Here is a 14609-nt window from a genome sequence, read left to right as displayed (position 1 = left end):
GGATGGCTTCTCCATGTACTCTGAGATTGGTATAGCTCTAGAGGACCAACTGAAGATGCCTTTTATCACTTCATGGGGGTGCTTCGCTTACTGTAGAATGCCATTTGGTTTAGTCAATGTGCATGCTACTTTTTAGCGGTGGTTTAAGTTCATTAGGGTGTTAATGGATGATAGTGGTTAAGTTCATCAGGGTGTTTAGGGATGATAATGGAAGTACAACTTCAAGGTGGAGCATATGTCAAAGTTGAAACTTTGTTTTCAAAGATTGAACAAAGAAGGTGGCCGATTGAACCCAAGGTTGTTTTCCAATATCTCTACAGAAATGGGTGTTGAGCCATGAAAGCCTCTTGATTAATCATTCCATTTTATGGCTATAGTCTATCTTTCAACCCATTTCTTCTAATATAACCTTATCCAACAATTCTATATTTTCATCCAAATCCACTTCTAATAGACTAAAAGCACATATACGAATCCCATGAACGAAAACTTTTTCTTCCATTAAATTTTTCGCCTTGGTCAATAAGGCATCTTGGCTCTGTTTTATTAACAAAAATCGGCCAACCTTTTCTTTGAAGAGGCTGGTGACCCGCTGAAGACGACCCCTTTGAAATCCTTTACCTTGTTTGCATCACCGTAGCACATCTAGTGTCAATGAGATGCCTACATATAGCTGTTGTGCCACCCAAGGACAAGACATTTTCAAACTCACTATATAAGCTGCTGTGCATCTTGTAAGCATGTTGTTTGGGTAAGCAGCCAGATTAATAATGCCCAACCAAAAAATTATTTCCTTATGGTATCCATTATCTTCAACACTTCCATGTTCTGTAGTTTGCCTTCCCTGTCAATTGAGTTTGAGAGGCTGCACAGAGGGCAGTGACAATGAGGCTTCCCTCTTTGATTAATGAGCTTGCCCGATTGTTCCTATGTGTTCGGCGATGGTTTCTTATGTACAAAGCACCTTCCCTCTGTTCAAACTTTGGCTTGAAGGTCTTGAACTTGGTGGAAAAAATATTATACAGAAGGTTATATTAGAAGAAATGGGTTGAAAGATATTTCTTCTAATATCTTTCAACTCCATCTTGAAACGGCGTTTTGTAGTCTGCTATCGGTTGTGCTATGTAGCACAGGTTGCTTTTGTGCAGTTTTTCTTTGATACATGCAGTTCAGGGAACCTGTGTTTGTTCTGAATCAGTTAAAGTTTGTATGCAAGTACGAATCATCTCCGTTATCTTTTTCCGCATTTTACATGCTAAATTTGGCACATTCACACTGCTACAAAATTTTCACACTCAAAGCTGTCCACCTTCATGTTGCTGACACCTTCTAGGCTCTTGAAGTCCTCAATCTCTACATCCTGACTTTCAATCACGGAAACATCCGCACAAATGTTGCCCATCAACACGAATGCTGCAGAGCTGTTCTCACCCAGAAATATTACCTGTTCAAAAGCTTGTTTTCCTAGCTCCGTATTGCCCCAGTTTTTGCAAGCCCCCAGCATCGTGCTCCAAGGTACAAGGTCATTTTCGAAAGGTAACATTTCCAACATTCTTGCTGCCTCGTTCAGTTCGCCAGAGCGGCCTAGAAGATCCATCATACAAGTGTGGTGTTTCACAGATGGTGTAATTGCATATTCATTGCTCATTTTCTCATAATAAGAACGGCCCATCTCCACAAACCCCCCGTGGCAACATGCATTCAAAAGGCTAACAAATGTAATTCCATCTGGTTGAACTCTTTCTTCCTCCATTCGCTCAAAGATAAGAAAAGCCTGATCAGTCTTTCCTTGCCGAACATGACCAGTTATCAAAGCATTCCACCCTGCCAAGCCCCTTTCTGCCATTGTATCTGACAATACCTGAGGGTCCACCATACTTCCACACTTGATGTAAGTATTTATGACAGCACTTACGAGGCTTGGTTCTAAACTTCTAAGGCCATCATGCTTGCGAATTTGAGCATCTATTCTCTTCACAGACTCTAGGGCTACTACGCTGCCATACGCACTCAGGAGGCTTCTGAAGATCGAGCTAGCAGGTAATACGCCTTGCTCTTGCATTTGCTTATAAAGGAGATAGGCCATCTCTGTGTTTTCTTGCTCGGAGTAGCCTTTTACGAGTGTACTCCACGAAACAACATCGCGGACTGAAAGCAACATGTCAAACACTTCTTGAGCTTCTACAAGCCAGGCACATTCTACATACATGTCAATAAGTGCATTGCAAACCACTGGGCTGCAATCAAAACCTTCTTTAGCAATTTCATAATGTATTTCCAGGCCCTTATCGACTGCACGCAAATTGCTACAAGCATTCAGGCTGCTGAGGCATGTTGCGGCATCCAGAAAGAAGTTGTCCGCTTGCATTTGCTCTAGGCATTGCAATGCCTTCTCATTAAGCCCTTGATCCGCAAACCCTGCTATCAAAGTGTTCCAGGAGACCACATCCCGAAATAGCAGTCTGTTGAAGAGATCCATCACTTCAGAAAGCATTCCACACTTTACATACATATCCACTAAGCTGTTGGCAACTAAATCATCATTTTCGAACCCTGCTTTCAGAACCTCAGCATGTATCTCCAGACCAGTATCACCATCACCACTACAGGCTTTTAAGCTGCATACATACGTCAGAGCATCTGGAGTGACACTCTTCAGCCTCATCCTGTGCAAACACCCAAGAACTTTATTGCTTGATGTAAACTCAATCAAAGCATTCCAAGAAACTAGGTCTTGAAACTGCAAACTGTCAAAAACGTCTTGCGCCTCTAACTGAAAGCCACATTTGCCGTACATGGTCACCAGAATATTGCCAATAAAAGAATCTTTCTCTAAATCTTCCTCAACAATTCTTGCAAAAATCTCTTGACCCCTCTCAAGAGCTCCTAGATTAGCGCAAGCTTTTAAGATGCTGACAAAAGTGAAGGCATCAGGCAATATTCCCTCTTGCTGCATGTCAGCAAAACAGTTAAGGGCTTCCTCGTCCAGCTCATGTTCTGTGTACCCGGAAATGAGAGCACTCCATGTAATCACATCACGAACATCCTGCTCATCAAGAACTTCATGTGCTTCCTCAAGTGAGCCACATTTTGCATACATGTCCACCAGTTTGTTGACTACAAAGGAATCCGTTTCAGCTCCTTCTTTTGCAACCTCAGCGTGTATCTCTTGCCCAAGGCTCAAATTTGCAGCATTTGCACATGCTTTAAGTATACCGACAAGTGTGACACCATCAGGATATACCCCCTCTGATTGCATCTGTTTCAGCAATTTTCTTGCCTCTACATCATACCCATGCTCAGCAAATCCTGCTATAAGAGCAGTCCAAAGTACCACATCTCGAGAAGGAAGCTCGTAGAACACATCTTCTGCTTCTTCAAGGCAGCCACACTTAGCATACATATCAACAAGACTCCCGCCGACGGCGAAATCCATTGGCAATCCATCCTTTATAATCTCACAGTGCAATTCATAACCCCTGTGTAAGGCCCCTATGCAACTACATGCCTTAATGCCACAGACATATGTAACCACATTGGGTACAAAACCTTCCACTTGCATTCTGTCGAAAAGATGTAAAGCTTGCTGTCCACACCCATGTTCGGCATACCCTGCAATCAATGCAGTCCACGAGACAACATCATGGACTGACAGTTCATCAAACAGCTCCTGTGCTTCAGCCAGGAAGCCGCATTTTGCATAAATATCCAGCAGTGTGCTTCCCACAAAGTAATCATCCTCAAATCCTTCTCTCACAACCTCTACATGTATTTCTTGGCACTTTCCATAGGCTTGCATACTTCCACAGGCTTTTAAGCAAGGTAAAAAAGTGATTGCATTTGCAACGATGCCCTTTTGCCGCATCTGTTCAAAACAATGTAATGCGCTCTCCGCAAGGCCATACATGGCGTAACCAGAAATCAAAGCATTCCATGACACAACACTCTGTACCGGTAATCCATCAAACACACTCTTTGCGTCTGCTAGACAGCCACACTTGGCATACATATCCACCATGGTGTTGCCAAGAAACTCATCTGCCTCCAAACCTGCAAAGATGATCTGAGCATGTAGCTCTCTACCTTTATGTTCATCTCTAACCCTTGCACAGACCCTGAGAAGAGAGAGGTACGTATACCTGCTCGGCGCAACACCATTGTCTTGCATACTTTGGAGCAGATGAAAGCCGTCCCCACAATCCCCATATTCTGCAGTGACTTGAATGAGAGAAGTCCATGACTGCTCATTATGATCTTCCAGTTTTTGGAAGACCTGAAAAGCATCCTGAATGCTTCCACACTCTGCAAATGTTGGAACGAGGTAATTTCCTAGCACCTCAAGAGTTTGCAAGCCATTGCCATGGATTCTTGCACAGACACGCCTTGTCGAGGGCAAGTCTTTCTTCTCTCTGCAATGGTCTAAGCTTCTTAGCCAATCCTCTATGGCTGGCAGTTCGACATGAGACAGAGTCTCACTTGCCGTGATGAGCATCTTCCCACCATCATTGATCAACTGTCAAAGGCCTACGACCATGTTGATTGAATGGCCCAAGGCCCATCAACATCTCCATTGCTACCTGTGATATGAGTGCACATGTGTATGCATTTGACTCCACGAGCATATGATGACCCCAAAACACAAATGATGAGACCATTGAGGAGCGCATTCAAGAGTGCCTCGTTCATCTTCAGTCCGGTTGCGACCCCCTCCTCAGGTCCCCCTCTCGTTCAAGACAGCTTTAGAGGTATGTCACGGAAGGGGGAATCTAGGGGGATTCTCTCTCTCTCTCTCTCTCTCTTCCTATGCATCTCATGCGTGCGTGCGTGTGTGTGTGAGAGAGAAGTTGAAGAAGAAGAGAGTTTTAACGTCGTAGGAAACTATCCCGAGAGAGAGAGAAAGAGAGAGAGTAAAAATGGGAAGTGGAATAATTTTTCTACCTTCAAAGTGTGGTAGATTGGTTATCTGAGTTCCCTCTTTGTTGGATAGATCTTTTAGGTCTCTTAGGATTGGTTATCTGAGTTCCCTCTTTGTTGGATAGATTTTTGAGGTCTCTTAGGATTGTTCCTATGCCATTAAAAACTTCTCTTCTCTTCTCTCTCTCAACGATTGGAGGCTACCTGTGGAAGGTGTCCAAGGCATAGCACACAAGTGAATGAGGGTTACGGACATAGCGAGCACGAGCGGGACTCAGGGTCTCTCTCTTCCTCGATGTGTGGATGGTGCCCAAGGAAGAGCACGCGAGAGCGGGTGAGGGTTAGGGACATAGCAAGTAAGAGCAGGGGCTCAGTGTCTCTCTCTCAACTTTGAGTGTGGTAGATTGGCTATCTTAGTTTCCTCTTGAGTTCAAGATCTTTGAGGTCTCTTAGGATTGTTCCTATGCCATAAAAACTTATCTTCTCTTCTCTTTTGTCTCAACGATTGCAGGCTACGTGTGGAAGGTGCCCAAGGCATAGTACACGAGTGGGTGAGGGTTACGAACATAGCGAGCACGAGCAGAGCGCAGGGTCTCTCTCTTCCTCGACGTGTGGAAGGTGCTCAAGACAGAGCACGCGAGAGCGAGTGAGGATTAGGGACATCGCAAGCACAAGCAGAGTTCAGGGTCTCTCTCTCAACTTTGAGTGTGGTAGATTGGATATCTCAATTCCCTCTTGAGTTCAAGATCTTTGAGGTCTCTTAGGATTGTTCCTATGCCATAAAAACTTATCTTCTCTTCTCTTCTGTCTCAACGATTTTTAGGCTACGTGTGGAAGGTGCCCAAGGCATAGCACACGAGTGGGTGAGGGTTACGAACATAGCGAGCACGAGCAGAGCTCAGGGTCTCTCTCTTCCTCGACGTGTGGAAGGTGCTCAAGACAGAGTACGCGAGAGCGAGTGAGGGTTAGGGACATCGCAAGCACGAGCAAGGGCTCGGGGTCTCTCTCTCTTTCTCTATCTTTGTTGCATTGTCAGGGTCTCTCTCTCTCCCTCTTTCTCGTTATAGTAAAGTAGTAGTATGTGACCCGCGTTGCGGCCAAGGAAACAATGCCTCTATTCTCATAGGGTTATCTTCTCTTCCAAGTGGAACACTATCAAAACTCTCTTCCTACACGTATAGTCTATCGCATTTATAAAAATGATGCATGACACGACCTCTTAATAAATGCTCCAAAGCATTCTTTGATACCAAGATTGGAAGCTTCTCATAGACATTACTTTTCATGAGGTGCTAGCCCTTGTTCAACAAACTTAGGAGTGCTCTAATTCTATTGGTGTGTGTGTGTGTGTGTAGAGAGAGAGAGAGAGAGAGAGAGAGAGAAATGAAATGTTATATTAACGTCTTCAAAAGGCCATAGTGACCTATGAGACCAGAAAGTTACAAGGTGGTGGATCTGATACAAAGTCAGAGTAACGAAATAACCTAACAACAGTACAAAACAAAGATATATACTATGGGATCCTAGATTGGTCGATGTGAGCTAAGCAAAAAACTAACCAAATTGGGCAGCTTGTTGGGATAGCTGAATCACAAAAAATCTAGCATCGGTCGTTGGCGAATCTCATCAATTTCCTCCATGGTTAGTAGTCTGACCGGGCATCGTGCATGCCTGGCCAGCGTGCTCCGAATCTTTTGACGTAGCCTTCGTCGGTGTTGTGTAGTCCTTCGCAGTCGTAGGCGCCTGGATTTTCCCAGTTCAATCGCTCGGTCGATCAGTGTGCCTCTGGTGTGAGACGAGGGGGAGCTCTGTTGTGGGAGTGGCTCTTGCGGCTGTCCCGTGTCTGCTCTGAAGAAGTCTGTGATCCGTCTTTGAGACTGGCTAGCCTCGCCATTCATCAGGCTCTCTCTATGTCTGCGCAGCTCGAGCAAGAACAAACCCAGGCATCTCTGATCTTCATATCCCATTACTCTTGAGAGTGGTCCAAAACCCTCTCTGAACAAGCAATGGAAGCGGCCTCGCATCTCGTAGTAGACAAGGCAGTGGCATGTCTAATGCAGCTCTGTCTCAAGTTCCATGTCACACAAGGGGCATGTCGTGGCCTCTGCTGGTACTCCGCTGTATCTCCCAGTTTCAATCCGCAGCTAGTGAGACGATGTGCGTAATTGGCCAATAGCACATCGTATCCCATGAGACAAGTGGGTATCCATGTATCTTGGTCTCGTCACAAAACCATCTTCCGTAAGCTAGAGAAGGTGGTCTCTGTAGAAAGCCATCTTCGTGCCCAATTCTTGTGTTGGTTGTATCCATGTCCTCCTAGTGTCTAGCTGGGTCAGGTCTTGGTGGATGAGCAGAGAGAGAGAGAGAGAGAGAGAGAGAGAGAGAGATTCCTCCTTTTGGTCTACCTTGATCTAGCAATGCTACCAAGCTTGATTATAGAGATTAGATAAGTTAGCATGGTGTGAAGAAATGAAAAGAGAAGTCAATGTAATAATAAAACTTTTTTTTTATAAATGAAGTGGGCTCTAGAATTGGTTTCAATGATAGGAACGCAATTGGATTCAATGTCTCTGCTCCTCTCTTACGTGCTTCTATTCTTGTACGTATGTATGGATGTATGTATACATATATATCTATATGTACACACACACACAGATATATATATATATATATATATATATATATATATATATATATATATATATATATATATATATATATATATATATATATATATATATGCTTGAAGCGAAGATTTGTCACATAGGTCTTGAGGCATCTTGATATGTTCCAATATGTCTATATGTACACATAGCATGCGCACGCGCGTACACACACACACACACACACATATGTATATATATGCTTGAAGGAAAGATTTGTCACATAGGTCTTGAGGCATTCCAATACAGTAACTATGACATTCAAAGTTTCTACGCTCCCCTCGTTTCCCCCCCCCCAAAAAAAACGCTTTAGTTGAAGTGACGATCCGAAGTGGACATTTAAAAAGGAGAAGCGAACTCTTTTTTCTTATTTTTTTGAAAAGAAAAGTATAGATGGCTATCATTGGTCTCTCTCTCTCTCTCTCTCTCTCTCTCTCTCTCTCTCTCTCTCTCTCTCTCTCTCTCTCTCTCCTCCTGCGTCATTTGTTGGATTTTGCATTTCAACACATTAACTACGGCACTAAGAAAGTGTCCCCCTGCCCCCGATCCCCCCCCCCTCTCTGTCTCTCTCTTTGATTTTAGATTGTCACCCTTGCCTGCCAAAATTTAAAGTATTTATATATTTTTAAGCATGGCCCACATGTTAACTCTTAAAAATAAAAAGAACAAAACATCCAAGAATTGATAAAAGGTCCATCAATTGGGAAATCTCTCTACCCATCTAGGGTGTTCTCTCTCGTTGATATTAGATTGGCACCCTTCCCTGACAAAATTTAAGGAAATTATAGATTTTTAAGCATGGCCCACATGTTAACTCTTAAAAATAAAAAGAACAAAATATCCAAGAATTGGTAAAAGGTCCATCAACTAGGAAATCTATCTACCAATTTGGAGTGTTAATGTGAGGGTTGGTCTTTGTCGGGCATTTAATCCATTTTCTACGGGTGAAAAACTTTAGCTATAAATACACTAATGCCAAAAAACAATATCTTGAAAATTTGAAAAGTACGTGAGCTCAACGGTAAATTCTCTCTCTCTCTCTCTCTCTCTCTCTCTCTCTCTCTCTCTCTCTCTCTCATAAATGTACATGTGTATGCACATATGCAATATGATGGTCTCTCTCTCTCTCTCTCTCTCTCTCTCTCTCTCTCTCTCTCTCACACACACACACACACACACACACACCCACACACATAAGCAATGCGGTGGTGTCTCTCTCTCTCTCTCTCTCTCTCTCTCTCTCTCTCTCTCTCATGGTCAATAATGTGGATAACGATCTCAGCATTTGCATGTCATGCATGTCCTCAAAGCAAGACAGCCCCAAGTCGACGTTAAGCGAGCTTTTTTTTTTCAAGCTCTTTAAAGAAATACATGCTTCCAAATTTTTTTAAAACATGTCAATATTGGTCTTGAAAAAAACCCCTTGAAAAGATAAAGCCAAATATATCTTCAAAAATTACATTTCCATTAAACAAAAGAAATCACTAAAATTCTTCTTTTTTTGTTATATCTTCAAAAAGTAAATTCGCATTAATGCATTAAGTAACAAAACCTCCACTACAGTTATCCCCTTTTTGTTATGTGCAATCAAACTTCAACATTTATTTGTATAGAATAGAAAGTCTTTTTACTTTACATTTGAAAAGACTTGTCAGTTCTTACATCCTGCAAAGGCTAAGGCTGTCATTTCTTACACTCTTACCATTTACTTTTGCATTTTAGATTAGATGTTTTGTAAGGTGTTTTTTGAAATGAACCAGGGAGTGACACGTGGACGCCCTCTACTTCCTTGAAAATTTTAAGCTACATTATTATAAAGAGTATAGATATCTTCAAAAAGTAAATTCACATTAAGTAACAAAACCTCCACTAAAGTTATCCCCTTTTTCTTATGTGCAATCAAACTTCAACATTTATTTTGTATAGAATAGAAAGTCTTTTGACTTTACATTTAAAAAGGCTTGTCAGTTCTTACATTCTGCAAAGGCTGTCATTTCTTACACTCTTACTATTTACTTTTGCATTTTAGATTAGATGTTTTGTAAGATGTTTTTTGAAATGAACATAGAGTGACACGTGGACGCCCTCTACTTCCTTGAAAATTTTAAGTTGCATTATAAAGAGTATAGAAGACAAGATCTTTCTAGTAAAGTAAGGCAAGGTATCTTGGGATAGTTTCCTATGACATTAAAATTCTCTTCTTCTTCTTCTTCTTCTTCTCCCTCTTTCTTGCTGGTAATGGAAGGCAGGGACTTGAAGGGGGAGGATTTAGGGGGTGAAGAGGAGGTGGATGAAAGGGGAGGGAGGAATGTAGGATAGTAATTATCTTTTTGTTTATTATAAGTCAGTATGAGAATTGATAGAGCTAAGAAGCAAGCAAAACCAATTATATTTATAATAAAACATAAAGTTAGAAAAAACTCTAAGTTTCTCTTTAGCTTCTCAAAAACAATAATATTTCTCCCTTAACCTTGTGATTTCCTTGTTGAGAATGTGCCTCCTTCTGTGCAGTTGTGTTATTTCAATATTCAATGAGTCGTGTTATTTCAACATTCAATGATTATATCGTGCAAGAATATATGGGGTAGATAACCTTTATAAATTGCTTTTAATTGTGTCTAGCATCTATATATATACTATATATGAAGCACCTTAAAATTTTCAAGGAAGAAGAGACTATATGTGGTAGATAACCTTTATAAATTGCTTCCAATTGTGTCTAGCATCTATATCTATACTATATACGAAGCACCTTAAAATTTTCATGGAAGAAGAGACCCTCTATGTGTCACATTCTGCTTCGTTTCAAAGAGAACCTTTAAAAAATGTTTAATTGGAAATGCAAAAGTGAAGGGTAAGTACTAGGATGGTAGAAAATGAAAAGATTTATGAGGGACTCGGCAATGGAAAGTCAAAAAGACCTTAGTAGTTAATACTCTATCTAAATTTATAATACTTAACCCTATAGTTTTTGAGAGTCCATCTCACTTGAGTCCTCAATTTCAAGGCTGAACATTAACTACTTTTATTTTTGAAAATCATTTGAAGGGTGGCTTTCCTTTACATTTTGAAGGCCATAAAGAATTTTTCTCCATGTGTTGCTCAATGAACCTCCCTTCAAAGGTGTGCACAGACCTTCTAAGTCGTAAATTATCTTTGACTTCGATGCTCGAAATTCAAAAGCTAGATGCATGTATTCGTGTGTGTGTGTGTGTGTGTGTGTGTGTGTGTGTGTGTGTGTGTGTGTGTGTGTGTGTGTGTGAGAGAGAGAGAGAGAGAGAGAGAGAGAGAGAGAGAGAGAGAGACATTCTCTCAATGTGTGTGAATATAAGAGACAAAGTCGACGTGCCATTCCCCAAGGTGTTGGCGCATTGTACAAAGGCTTTTCACATTTACATTACATTTTCAGTACATTGAGCTCGATAATTCAATGACAAGAGTCTAACAATTTGTTATGGATATCCTACATGCATTATGCATGTATGTGTGTGTGTGTGTGTGTGTGTGTGTGTGTGTGAGAGAGAGAGAGAGAGAGAGAGAGAGAGAGAGAGAGAGAGAAATGAAATGAAATGAAATGTTTTATTAACATCTTCAAAAGGCTAAAATGACCTATGAGACCAGAGTGTTACAATGTGGTGGGTCTGATACAAAGTCAGATTAATAAAATGAAATGACAAAATGAAACACTATGAAATCCTAAGCTGGTAGGTGTAAACTGAGAGAGAGAGAGAGAGAGAGAGAGAGAGAGCACCATTCACTACAGTCTGTGTGAGTGAATGTATGTGTGTCTATGTGTGTGTGTGAGAGAGAGAGAGAGAGAGAGCTCTCACACCGGCACTAGAGAGAGAGAGGGGAGGGAGAATAAACATTGGTTTTTCAATCAACAATTGACAAAGCGACAATCGACGAAATCCACAATCGAGAATCAAAAATAAAAAAATCGACATCGACATCTACGAAATTGAGAATTGACAAAATTGAGAGTTGATGCAATTTGGAAAGTTCAATCCGACAAATCTAAGGCAGAAGATTTGCAAGCCCAATGTAGGAGGAGATCTCAACAAACGGCAAAGGCGGATGACGGGAAGCAACTCCGATAATTCTCGGCTATTTTTGAAGGTTTTTATGCTAGATTTCTTTGAGCTTTGTCAGTGCTCTTATCTTTGGGTTTACTCAGAATTTAAAGGTGAATCTCAAAATTATAAGAGGGATTGCACTAAATCTAAGGTTTCTCGAGCGTTTAAAGGCAAATTAAAAATTTTGAGACAAATCTCAAAATTTTGTAAGGGAGGTTACACTAAATCGAGTTGAGGCATAGTACTTTCTCCTAAAAACTTAAAAAACTTGCATATGAGAAATTTTAGGGGCAACTTGATTATATTTGGAGTCTTTACACTCAATTTCTCTTTACTTTGTAGGTTTCCTCAACTTCAAATCTATAATTTAAAGATAAATTTCAAAATCTGCAATGGGATTACACTCAATTGAGGATTTTTCAAGCATTTGGCTATACCATACCTTTTTTTCAAACATTTTAAAGACAAATTTACTATATTTGAAGGTTTTTGCACTAAACTTCTCTGCACTTTGTGGAATCTTTAAACACTAATTTATGCTTTCTAACCTTTGTAGTTTCTCTCTCTTTTTTTAAATGCTCTTATGAGCTTGATTTGAATCTACTAAAAAAGAATACATGTAGACCTTGGCACATCCTTTGCAGAGGGGTCTCCAACCAATACACCATATACACACTGTGACCCAAAACATATATGAACATTTTCACAAGTACACTATATTTCTATCAAGGACCTATCTTCTTCTTCTCGGCAAGCCACTTCCTCCTGCTTAATAAAAGCCATTTGCAATTATAGATAAATCTCAAAAAAAAAAAAGGGATCATACTAAACCTAAGTTTTTTCCTCCAATTGTTGTGGGTGTCCTAATATTCAAATTAAATCTTACAAATGTGTGGCCCATCCTATGGATGGAGAGAGAGATAGAGAGAGAGAGAGAGAGAGAGAGAGAGACCCTTTTCTTGGCACCCAATCCACTCTATTTCTTTCTTTTCCTTGGTCCCCCGCCCCCCTTCCAAGCCCTTTCCTTGTGTCATATGTCAAGGGCCTCCAAGGTGCATTAGATATAGTTGAGAAAATTTGTAGGTGGGATTATACTAAACCTAGGTTTTTCTTGAGCACTAGGGTACACAATAGATTTTTGCTATTATTCAATAGTCAATTATCTATACTCTTTATAATGGAGTTTGAAAAATTAGAGGAAGGAGAGGGCCCCCACGCATTGTTTTTTGGTTGATTTGCATGGCCTATTGGATCAACACCAAAAGTTGAGTTGTTGAGTCCCTGTTGGGTCATCCTCCTTACCATAGACACATTAAAGAGCCTCTCACAATTAAGTGAAGTAGTTCACTTTCTAAGCGATTCCATCCTTTTTCAATGACCTGCAATAGTCAAAATTGTACACCTGACAACTTACTGTCAGTCTATGTGTGTGTGTGTGTGTGTGTGTGTGTGTGTGTGTGTGTGTGTGTGTGAGAGAGAGAGAGAGAGAGAGAGAGAGAGAGACGTAAACCGTGCAAATCACCTTTTTTTGACAATGCACAGTGTAGTAGTCAAAATTGTGTGTGTGTGTGTGTGTGTGTGTGTGTGTGAGAGAGAGAGAGAGAGAGAGAGAGAGAGCACTGCCACTAGCAAGTAGACAGATAAAGAGAAAGAGTGAGGTGGGTCATTGGGACCAAGATCAAGACCTTGCTCAGGATAGCTACTAATGATCATGTACAGGCGAACAGGGGACAAGCATTTTCCATTGGTTGGGAGTGCTTGGTAGTAGAATATGGGTGCTCAAGGCAATAGGTGTGCACGTGTTTTCTTGATCCACTAAGAGTTTGGTCTAGTAGCAAGAGAGTAAAGAGCTACTGGCTTAGGTGGAAGCAGTTATAGCCACAACTCAGACAGACTTTGTGTGTGTGTGTGTGTGTGTGTGTGTGTGTGTGTGTGTGTGTGTGTGTGAGAGAGAGAGAGAGAGAGATGTAGGAGCCCATTCCATTGTCCAAACTTAGGGATGCATTCTTCTCCATGCTCTCTCTCATCCCCCATCAGCAGCAGTGACGACACTTCCCTGTACATTAGAGCACTGTGAGGACTGACGTACTGAGAGATATTTATTTGCAGATTATGATGGTGATGTAGTAATTGATACAAAAAGTTAAAATGGGTCCGTTTCTTGCAATGGTGAATACAAAAAGACCTTAATTGGGGATGCAAGGATGCAGAGCATCTTAGCATTGGATGCATTTAGGCTTCTTCTATGGCTAGCAGTGTTGTTTTAGCTTCTACAAGCCACTGTCGCAGACTACTTTAGCTTCACATATTTGGAGAAGTTGTAGATGTTTTACAACTATCCCAAGGCATGTGTATGTGTGTGTGTGTGTGTGTGTGTGTGTGTGTGTGTGTGTGTGTGTGTGTGTGTGTGTGTGTGTGTGTGTGTGTGTGTGTAGCTGTTTAAATCTTAACTAATAAGACATAATTGAATTTTTACATTCAAAAGACAGCTGGCCAAGGAATAATGAACTGATATGTACAAAAATAACTCAGTATCAGAATTATTTAGGTACAATGATTGTAGGAAAGAGATCCTCTTTCAGTAAGATTAGTAGTAAAAGAACTTCCCCGTTCCTCAGTGAGTATTTCATTACAGTAAGGTTTCTTGCCAAAGAAAAGAAAACCCTCCAAGATAAGATAGAGTACTTACCTGCATCCATCCAAACAAGACAACAATTCAGTTAGCCTTGGATGTGTTTTACAGGTATCAATGGACCATATTAGTTGGTATCCATGTCCATCTTATAGGATTTAATTACTTTAGACAAGCTAAGTTATTTATTAGAACTTGTATGTTAGCAGTCTTTTCTTATTACATCATCAAAAAATGAGTGGTGAAGTCCACCAAGAATCCAAACATTTCAAGATCCATAGCTCGGTAGCTATGCTTAAGCTCAAAAATAGCAACCATATACTT

General features: G+C 40.9%; 1 protein-coding gene across 1 annotated transcript; it reads right to left on the bottom strand.

Annotated features, from left to right (window-relative positions):
* Nucleotides 1-281: 281 nt before the first annotated feature.
* LOC147458322 (pentatricopeptide repeat-containing protein At3g09040, mitochondrial-like) lies at nt 282-4862 on the bottom strand. The gene has a single exon (XM_086512982.1). The coding sequence runs from the start codon at nt 4490-4492 to the stop codon at nt 1271-1273; it is 3222 nt and encodes a 1073-aa protein (XP_086369108.1). The 5' UTR covers nt 4493-4862; the 3' UTR covers nt 282-1270.
* Nucleotides 4863-14609: the final 9747 nt, after the last annotated feature.

The sequence above is a fragment of the Adiantum capillus-veneris genome, chromosome 5 (genome assembly GCF_014529385.1).
Source record: "Adiantum capillus-veneris isolate H3 chromosome 5, ASM1452938v2, whole genome shotgun sequence".
Taxonomy (NCBI): domain Eukaryota; kingdom Viridiplantae; phylum Streptophyta; class Polypodiopsida; order Polypodiales; family Pteridaceae; genus Adiantum; species Adiantum capillus-veneris.
This window is presented reverse-complemented; position numbering and strand designations above follow the sequence as displayed.

Coding starts and splice junctions, on each gene's coding strand:
- LOC147458322 (XM_086512982.1), bottom strand. CDS start 4,492: ATGCTCATCACGGCAAGTGAGACTCTGTCTCATGTCGAACTGCCAGCC.